The sequence below is a fragment of the Colobus angolensis genome, unplaced genomic scaffold (assembly GCF_000951035.1).
Source record: "Colobus angolensis palliatus isolate OR3802 unplaced genomic scaffold, Cang.pa_1.0 Scaffold21, whole genome shotgun sequence".
Classification (NCBI taxonomy): Eukaryota; Metazoa; Chordata; class Mammalia; order Primates; family Cercopithecidae; genus Colobus; species Colobus angolensis.
The window spans coordinates 5,855,252-5,863,900 of NW_012115266.1; the positions used below are offsets into that span (position 1 = coordinate 5,855,252).

General features: G+C 58.1%; 3 protein-coding genes across 4 annotated transcripts in view; 1 reads left to right on the forward strand and 2 right to left on the reverse strand.

Annotated features, from left to right (window-relative positions):
* Positions 1–145: 145 nt before the first annotated feature.
* Positions 146–3,080, reverse strand: PRDX5 (peroxiredoxin 5). The gene is made up of 5 exons (XM_011942580.1): positions 2,785–3,080; positions 1,327–1,461; positions 426–557; positions 315–353; positions 146–211 (listed from the first exon to the last, which is right to left on the reverse strand). The coding sequence occupies exons 1-5, from the start codon at positions 2,956–2,958 to the stop codon at positions 146–148; spliced, it is 546 nt and encodes a 181-aa protein (XP_011797970.1). The 5' UTR covers positions 2,959–3,080.
* A 9-nt stretch (positions 3,081–3,089) lies between these two features.
* TRMT112 (tRNA methyltransferase 11-2 homolog (S. cerevisiae)) lies at positions 3,090–4,606 on the forward strand. Of its 2 annotated transcripts, none has more exons than XM_011942582.1 (4): positions 3,090–3,730; positions 3,810–3,911; positions 4,027–4,116; positions 4,206–4,606. In XM_011942582.1, the coding sequence occupies exons 1-4, from the start codon at positions 3,653–3,655 to the stop codon at positions 4,311–4,313; spliced, it is 378 nt and encodes a 125-aa protein (XP_011797972.1). In that variant the 5' UTR covers positions 3,090–3,652; the 3' UTR covers positions 4,314–4,606. The 2 variants fall into 2 exon arrangements, with proteins under 2 accessions (XP_011797972.1, XP_011797973.1); XM_011942583.1 differs by having other exon boundaries at positions 4,042–4,116.
* ESRRA (estrogen-related receptor alpha) overlaps positions 4,435–8,649 on the reverse strand; it is a 9,546-nt gene continuing 5,331 nt past the window's right edge. The window contains exons 3-7 of the mRNA XM_011942581.1: positions 7,078–7,194; positions 6,779–6,907; positions 6,261–6,428; positions 5,902–6,171; positions 4,435–5,468 (exon numbers count right to left, since the gene is read on the reverse strand). Of these exons, the coding sequence (XP_011797971.1) occupies positions 5,209–5,468; positions 5,902–6,171; positions 6,261–6,428; positions 6,779–6,907; positions 7,078–7,194 (944 nt within the window). The 3' untranslated portion in view covers positions 4,435–5,208. The remainder of the gene's footprint in view (positions 5,469–5,901; positions 6,172–6,260; positions 6,429–6,778; positions 6,908–7,077; positions 7,195–8,649) is intronic.

Below are 8,649 nucleotides of genomic sequence, written 5' to 3' on the forward strand. Positions count from 1 at the left end.
CACAGAGGACTCTCCCCACAGAGGACTCTCCCCACAGAGGACTCTACACAGAGGACTCTCCCCACAGAGGACTCTCTCCACAGAGGACTCTCCCTCCAGGGGACTCTCTCCACAGAGGACTCTCCCCACAGAGGACTCTCCACTTTTACCTCTTGAGACGTCGATTCCCAAAGATGGACACTAACGAATCATCTAGTAATAAGTCTGTCTCCTAAGAAGAGACAGAGAAAAGTATCAGCAATCCCCGAAGAGGCCGAGGGCCCCCACTGCTCCCCACACGACCACGTCCCTGTGGTGGTCAGGGGAACACTCACCTTCCCAAAGGCCCCAGTGGGATCAGCCAGGAGCCGAACCTGCAGAGAAAGTAAAGGTCACAAGAAGAATATCCTACCTGGCCCTGACTCCCTGCAGGCCCCACACCTCACCTTGCCTTCCGCCTTGTGGGCTCGGCCCCACTCGCCAGTCACAAAGGCATCATTAACACTCAGACAGGCCAACACCTGGACTCCCTTGGCCTTCAGAGCCTCAGCCTGCTCCACAAACCCTGGTAGGTGGGTCTGGGGAAGGGGAACAAAGGGTTGGCAAAGTGATAACTGCATCTGCCCCCCAGCCCACCCTTCATCTCCAGGCACTCCTCACTGCTCTGCCTCAACACCTTTGATCAGACAATGAGAGCTGTCTAAACCACTCTATTTCCTTTTTGCCTTGGCCACTAGGAAGCTCAGAATGAAACCTAATGCCTTATGGTCCAGACGTGAACTTTCCATGGGCAGAACTATGTCTTAGTTATCTGAGTTCCAAGCACCTTCCAAAGTGCCTCTCATTTAGCAGGACCAACAGGGGTGTTGGATTTCATTGCAATATGTTTTACTTCAGCATTCCTGGTACTGTTCCCTTTTTGCAGTCTCTATTTTTTTTTTTTTTTTGAGACGCAGTCTCACTGTTTCACCCAGGCTGGAGTGCAGTAGTACAATCTCCACTCACTGCAACCTCTGCCTCCTGGGTTCAAGCAATTCTCTGTCTCAGCCTCCCCAGTAGCTGGGATTACAGGCACTCGCCACCATGCCCAGCTGATTTTTTTGTATTTTTAGTAGAGACAGGGTTTCATCATCTTGGCCAGGCTGCTTTTGAACTCCCGACCTCGTGATCCACCAGCCTTGGCCTCCCAAAGCGCTGGGATTACAGGCGTGAGCCACTGCGTCCAGCTCTACTTGTTTTCCGATGGCACGGAAATGTGTTTTAGGAGTCCTGTCAGGACTATGTGGAGGACTTAAGAGCAACACAAAAGATCCCAGGTCCTGATCTTCAGAAGGGGAAGGGCCTCACCTTGGAACATCCAGGGGTGAAGGCCCCGGGAACTCCAAACAGCACACCCTTCTTGCCCTTGAACAGCTCTGCCAGGTTCACCTTGTTCCCTGGCTCCCCTTCAAACACCTCCACTGCAGGGATGGCATCTCCCACCTAGAGGGAAGGACTCCAAGGTAAGGGGGGTGAGGGAGCGGGGCAAACCATAGGCAGGAAGGTGAACAGAGAGCCTGGCAGCTGGGCCTGCAGGAGCCGGGGCTGAAACCCAGCAGGATGCTCCAGCCCTGTCAGAGTTTCCAAGGGCCCTCCCTGCCCGCTCACACCGGGTTACCCCATATCCTCTAGGTTTCAAGATGGCCCTGCTCCTTTTAAGGGGCCATTGGTGACAACAGAGAAAGGGGGGGAAGGCTTCCCCTAGTGTCACAAAGGGTTGCATAACATGCTGTCTGTTACAGGAAAGGAGTGGGATAAAATGGGCAGGGGCTAGAGGGCTGTATTTGGGGGTGAGGAGGAGTCCCTGACAACATGGAGGGAGAGGATCTTGGCCAGGTCTGAGGGTCCCACCCTCAAGAGGAGGAAGAGGGAGGGCAGCAGCAGGTGGAACGCTGGGGGAGGTTGTCCAGGCCCCTACACCCAGGAGGGGTAGAACAAAAGAAGGAATCTTTTGAAAGGGGAAGGATCCGTCCCTGCAGTACGTGAGGGCTTCATGGGGCCAGAGTGGGTAGGGAGAGAGAGTCTGAGGTGGTGGAGTCTCTGAGGAGCCCAAAGATTGGGAGCAGGATGAAGTAGAAAGGGAATGGGGTCTCACAGGGTTTGGGAGGAGAAGGGGGAAGGTCCAAGACCCCGGGGACAGTTCCAGGAGGCGAGTGAAAGACGAGGCAGAAAGGTGGGAATTCGCCATGGGAGGAGGGGAGGTGGGAGCGGGATGGGGGAAGCACCGGCGGGGGCCCTACGGGACAGCTGTTTCAGAAGATAGGGAAAACCAGGCCCCGAGCGGTGGCTCACACCTGTAATCCTAGCACTTCGGGAGGCCGAGGCGGGCGGTTCACCTGAGGTCAGGAGTTCCAGACCAGTCTGAACAACAGGGTGAAACCCCGTCTCTACTAAAAATACAGTAGCCGGCCGTGGTGGCTCCCACCTGTAGTCCCACCTACTCGGGAGGCTGAGGCAGTAGAATCGCTTCAACCCGGGAGGCGGAGGTTGCAGTAAGCAGAGATTGCGACACTGCACTCCAGCCTGGGCGACACAGAGAGACTCCATCTCAAAAAAAAAAAATGCCTCGGAACTGTCCCGGGAGGTGAGGTCCCCACGATTGGCGATAAAGGTGGGCAGCCACGAGGGCCTTCTGAAGGGATGAGCGGGGCGGCCGGCGGGGAGGGGTCTGGCAGGCAGGAAATAAGGCGATACTCCTAGACCAGCGCGACGGGAGTTGGCATGGGGGTAGTGGGGGATGTCAGGCCCAGCTGGGCCAGCGGTCACCTTGATCGGGGCCATGGCTGCAGCGGCTCTGCTGAAACTGCGGACCCCGCCAGACGCCCACCCTCCTTCACTTCGCCGTCTTGCTGCTGCTGTCGCTGCCACAGACTGACCGGCGGCCCCACCGAGTATATAGCCCGCTGAGCGTCTTAGGACGCACACGCCGGCTAGTCCCATACCCGCCCTACGACCACTTCCACTCCGCCCCCTAGCTGGGGCCACTGCAGCAGGCGGGGCACGGCTGGAGGCACTGCTGCGACACCCTGCGTAAGGCGGGCCTGGGCCGCCTCCCCTGCGCAGGCGCGAGCGGCCACGCGTATAACAGAGCTTCCGGAACCCTCGCCTCATTTGCATCGGGAGCTGGACAGCAGACGCAATTACAAATTGGGCAGAGCTTTCGGCAGTGGGGCAGCTAATTTGCATATAAGAATGAGGTGCCCCTCGGCTTCCACGGGTCTAATTGACAGATAGGGCAGTATTTCTGCCCCTTAACCGAAAGCGGGGTACAGAAGACGACGGTGTTAGGCGCCTGTGTAGGAGTAAAACATGTTTATTTTGCATTCAACGAGAGCCCCTGCATTGCAGCTATTTTGCATATGATTTGCATCTTACGACGGGTTTGTGCCAAAAAAAAAAAAAGCTGGGCGTGCGCTGTAGGAACCGCTTGCGGAGACGCTTCCGGTAGTGGCGCGTGACCCGACAGGTCTTTCACTTACCTAGCTCAGCTCCCGCAAGCACAAGAATTTCCAGTAAGTTCGCCACTTCCGGTTCTCCTGGCCATCCAATAGCGTCGAGTGGAGCATCCCCGGAAGTGACGAAGCGGAGGACGCCGTCTTTCCGGTTCCGGCCTGACGAGCGCCTGTTCGACGATATGAAACTGCTCACCCATAATCTGCTGAGCTCGCATGTGCGGGGGGTGGGGTCCCGTGGCTTCCCCCTGCGCCTTCAGGTACCACGGTGGGCTTCCCTTTTCGGGCGGGATGGTGGGCCGGGGTCCAGTGCTTGCCTAAACTCCTCCGCCCTACCAGGCCACTGAGGTCCGTATCTGCCCTGTGGAGTTCAACCCCAACTTCGTGGCGCGTATGATACCTAAGGTGGAGTGGGCGGCGTTCCTGGAGGCGGCCGATAATGTGAGGATCCTTACCCCGCCTGAGCATATCCCAGGGAGTGCGGGGCGGGCACACCTCAGCTGGGCTGAGGCGGGAGTTCGGGATGCCCGGAGATAATTTCGCCTCTTGCCCACAGTTGCGCCTGATCCAGGTGCCTAAAGGGCCGGTTGAGGGATATGAGGAGAATGAAGAGTTTCTGAGGACCATGCACCATCTGCTGCTGGAGGTGAGAAGCGGCCCATCACTTCCTTCCTGGGCCACCTGCCTCCCTCACTGAGGCTGCCAGTGCTCAACCCTGTCCCTCCCCGCCCGCAGGTGGAAGTGATAGAGGGCACCCTGCAGTGCCCGGAGTCTGGACGTATGTTCCCCATCAGCCGCGGGATCCCCAACATGCTGCTGAGTGAAGAGGAAACTGAGAGTTGATTGTGCCAGGCACCAGTTTTTCTTGTTGTGACTAATATTTTTGTTGATGTATACTCTGTTTCCGAATTCTGCCGTGTGTATCCCCAACCCTTGACCCAATGACACCAAACACACAGTGTTCTTGAGCTCGACATTATATTTTTTTTTCTCATTAAAGGTTCAAAACCAAAAGCGGTTTCTCTTTGCAGCAAATATACATTAAAATAGAGTCTCTGTACAGCCAAGGGCTCTGGGCCCTGGCTTGCCCCATGTCCCTGCGCCTCCCTGGCCAAACCCAAAAATAAATATAGTGTTATTGCTCTGCAGGGCATAGAGGCAGTGCTCTCCTACCCCCTGAGGAGGCTGGGTGGGAGCTGATGGGGAAGCCCTGGCCACCCCAGGGGTCAAGGGGCTGGAGCCTGCTTGGAGTTATTGCTTCAAGGGGGGGCACTAATGCCCAATGCAAATGATGAGAGGAGGAGCGAAGGGGCATGGGCCTTTGCTCTCCAAGCCCCACTCTGCTCTGAAGAGGGGGTGGGATTAAGCAGCAGCAAAAGCATCGCCCACTGGGAGACTGTGGCCTCCATCCCCTTCCCTCCCTGAGACAGGCTTCTGCCTCCCACACATCCCCTGCAGCCCCCTATGGCTTCCGCAAGGCCCCCTACACTCTGGGGGCACGTTATGGCTTGCAAGGGGCAGCACTGTGCCCAGAGCCTGGACACACGTTCCCAGCTTCTGACACCCCCTAGGAGGGGGGAGGGGAGGGCGTGGGGCCTGTTCCCAGGGGCTGATGGCATTGCCCTGGCCTTGCCAGCAGGCTGTGGCACTGCCCAGACCCCAGCTCCGCCCCAGCCCTTGGGGCTGACCCCATGCTAGGCAGGTCCTGCCAGAACCCCCACCAGGACCACCCTTTGCCTCAGTCCATCATGGCCTCAAGCATTTCCAAGAAGAGCTTGTGCATGGGCACCTTGCCTTCCAGCTTCACCCCATAGAAATGGGCCAGCACTTTGCCCGCTGTCTGGCGGAGGAGCGGTAGCGTGAGCAGCAGCCTGCCCGCCCTCCGCCGCTCAGCACCCCCTCCGGGGCCAGCCCGGCCGGCTTCGTACTCCAGCAGGGCCTCGTGCAGAGCTTCTCGCAGCTGCTCCACAGCCTCGGCATCTTCGATGTGCACAGAGTCTGCAGGAAGAGAGGAGCGTGGTATTGGCCTGGGCTATCTCTGGCAAGGGCACTTGCCACACCTTGAACACTGATGGATGGGGTCTAAGGAGGAGCCAAATGAGGATTTGTTGATTGGCTGATTGAGGGGCACCACTCTGCTCCAGCACGTGGGCCAGGACGCCACCTTTTCTCTCTCAACTGTGGCCACCTTGTACCCTCCCCACCTTCCCTCCCACTAAACTTGACCTTTTTGCATTAGCATGGCACTAGGGCTCAAAATCCTGTGTGCAGTTTGGTGCCTGCACTTGGCTTGCTTTTGAGTTTGAGCAAATCATTGTTCTTCCCTAAGCCTCAGTTTTCCTTATCTGCAAAATGGGACTGTGTCACCATCACTGAGTTAAAAACCTGAAGACCTTACGGAGACACCTGTCCGTGCCTGCTCCAGACTCACCTGAATTGGCAAGGGCCAGGGCCTTCAGTAGAACGTACTCCTCTCGCTCCAGCCGCAGGGCCTGCAGCCGCCGCACCAGTTGCAGCAGGGCAGCCCCCAGTTCCCCCAGGCCAGCTGCCCGTGCCCCTTCTTCATCCAGGACTAAGTCCTCAGCAAAGGCCAGCTCATCCTGCAGTGGCAGTGAGCGCTGGGCCACACCCAGCACCAGTACCTCCATCCACACGCTCTGCAGTACTGACATCTGGTCAGACAGCGACAGCGATGAGAAACCTAGGGGGCAGTGGGGAGCGGGCCTGACTGAGCAAGCGCACCAGAGCCGGGCCTGTTCAGGGCAGCCCCAGGTCACCTGGGCCCTTTACCTGGGATGCTCTTGGCCCAGCTGATGGTGACCACAATCTCTCGGTCAAAGAGGTCACAGAGGGTAGCCACGGCTGGGAGGTGCCCATCAGGGCCCGCGGGGTCAGGCATGGCATAGAGCTTCTCAGGCTCAACCACCAGCAGATGAGACACCAGTGCATTCACTGGGGCTGCGGTGACAATTAGAGGACAAGAGTCAAGCCTCAAGGGGTCAAGCATCTTCCCAGAGTCGCTCCCCCTGTGGCCTTCCTCCGTAGCAGCTGGCCAGCGACTTCCCTCCGGGAAGAGCGCTGTCTCCCAGGGAAAGCCTGTGTGTTTGTGGACAGGCTGTGAGTGTTGGAAAATCGTCCCTATTCCCCATCCTACTATTCCCAATGCAGGAAAAGGCATTTTCACATGTCTTGGGGAAATGAGTGAGTGAAGAGACGAAGGGGAAATACAGGTCCCAGTGCCAAAGGTAACTGTGATGCCACACATAGGCCTCCCGTGTCCCAGCCCCAGGGACCCACAGTGCTCTCACCTGTCTTCCGGGGGCCGCCAGCGACTGCCAGGGGCCCAGCAGGGAAGGGGCCCGGGAAGGGCAGTGGGTCCACCTCTGGTCGCCGCTTGTACTTCTGCCGCCCACCCCGGACGCGGTCCAGGCGCACTCCTTGAATTGTAGGACAGATAGGACCGTGACTGCGGTGCCGTGGGCAGGGTGGGGTTGCTCTCCAGAGTTGTCCTCCCCCAGTCCACTCACCAGAACTCCCAGGCCTTGCGCCCATCCGGCCCGGGCCCCCCACTCCCCCAGCCCTCGCCCAGCCCCTGCCCAGCGCTCACCCTCCTTGAGCATGCCCACCCGCAGGCACTTGGTGAAGCGGCAGGCCTGGCAGGCCTTGCGTCTCCGCTTGGTGATCTCACACTCGTTGGAGGCCGGACAGCTGTACTCGATGCTCCCTGCCAGGAAGAGGCAGGGCTCCAGAAGCGGCCTCCCAGGGTCGGGAGGGGACCCAGCTGACAGGAGAACCCTGACTCTCCCCGGGCAAGCACAGGTCTGGGGGTACGGGGAGGAAAGGGAGAGCAGGCAGCCATGAGCGGGCAGGGAGGGGAGTGGTTGCTGGGCGGGGAGACCCTGCCTGGATGAGGGAGGAGCTGGAACAGGCAGTGGGGCTGCATCTCAGCCCCAAGCCTCATCTCTGGACCACACAGCCCTCATCTGCTGACATCAAAGGCCACAAGGATCTCTGCGTTGCTAAATCCAGTTGTCAATTCTCAGTCCTCATGTTACTTGGCCTAAAAGAAGGATCTAAGGCCGTTGATCACCTCCTGCTCCTAGAAACACTTAAAACACTTTCTTCTTTTGCTTCTAGGACACCATACACTGTGGTTTTCCTCCCACCGCACCAGTCACTTTGTGGTTTCTGTGCATCTTCCCAAGCTCTTCCATCCAGACTGCCAGGGTTGTCCTTGGAGTTCATCTGCAATCCCATGGCGATCTTCTCCAGCTGTGGGCTCTCATGTTTCTACCTCTAGCCTGGACCTGCCATGAGCTCCAGACCCATCTCTCCAGCTGCCTGCTTGACATCCTGCATGTCTAGAAGGCATCTCAGACCGAACACAGCCTGCGTGGACTCCACGTGTTCACTTGCCCATGAAGAAACCTGGGCAGAATCTCTGGTTCCTCTCACACCCCACATCCAAGCCACCGACACATTCTGGTGGGCTTTACCTCCCCCTAGGTCCAGAATCCACCTCCTGCTCCTGGCAACTACTTCCACCTTTGACCTGACAGTCACTGTCACCCCACCCCTCGCTGGCCTCCTGCTCTGTCCCTGCTTGCTCCAGTCTCTTCTCAACACAGCAGCCAAGAGGGTTCTATTAAGCCTCCATCACATCGTGTACCTCCTCTTCTCAAAACCCTCCAGGGATTTCCCTTCTCTGAGTCCAAGCCAAAGCAAACCCACGTCCTCCCAGGCCTATGCCCCTGCTCCTTGCCACCTTTTGACCTCTGCTCCTTGTTCTCGCCTCCTCCATGTTCCTCCAACAGGCCCTGCCTGGAGCTCTGGTCCTGAAGTTCACACAGGCTCCCTCACCTCCCTCCGCTCACTGTCACTTTGGAGGTCCTCAGCACTAGTAACGTGGGCCTGGCGGCCCTCCCAGCCTCACAAGGACCAAATGACACAGCTAGACAGCAGGCCAGCAGCACATTTCTCCTCGCAGTGCGTTTTCCCCTACCCCCTACTTGGGCTTCTACACTCAGCTCAAGACACCATGGCCGGGCGCAGTGGCTCACACCTGTAATCCCAGCACTTTGGGAGGCCAAGGCAGTCGGATCACCTGAGGTCAGGAGTTCAAGACCAGCCTGGCCAACATGGTAAAACCCTGTCTCTACTAAAAGTACAAAAATTAGCC

What these genes read in the sequence shown, in the direction of transcription:
- PRDX5 (XM_011942580.1), bottom strand. Translation starts at nt 2,958, where the DNA reads ATGGGACTAGCCGGCGTGTGCGTCCTAAGACGCTCAGCGGGCTATATA. An exon ending in TCACCCCTGGATGTTCCAAG is followed by an intron (nt 558 to 1,326) that starts GTGAGGCCCTTC and finishes CCCCTTCCCCAG; the next exon opens with ACCCACCTACCAGGGTTTGT. An exon ending in CCACTGGGGCCTTTGGGAAG is followed by an intron (nt 212 to 314) that starts GTGAGTGTTCCC and finishes GTCTCTTCTTAG; the next exon opens with GAGACAGACTTATTACTAGA.
- TRMT112 (XM_011942582.1), top strand. Translation starts at nt 3,653, where the DNA reads ATGAAACTGCTCACCCATAATCTGCTGAGCTCGCATGTGCGGGGGGTG. An exon ending in GCTTCCCCCTGCGCCTTCAG is followed by an intron (nt 3,731 to 3,809) that starts GTACCACGGTGG and finishes CCGCCCTACCAG; the next exon opens with GCCACTGAGGTCCGTATCTG. An exon ending in TGCACCATCTGCTGCTGGAG is followed by an intron (nt 4,117 to 4,205) that starts GTGAGAAGCGGC and finishes CCCCGCCCGCAG; the next exon opens with GTGGAAGTGATAGAGGGCAC.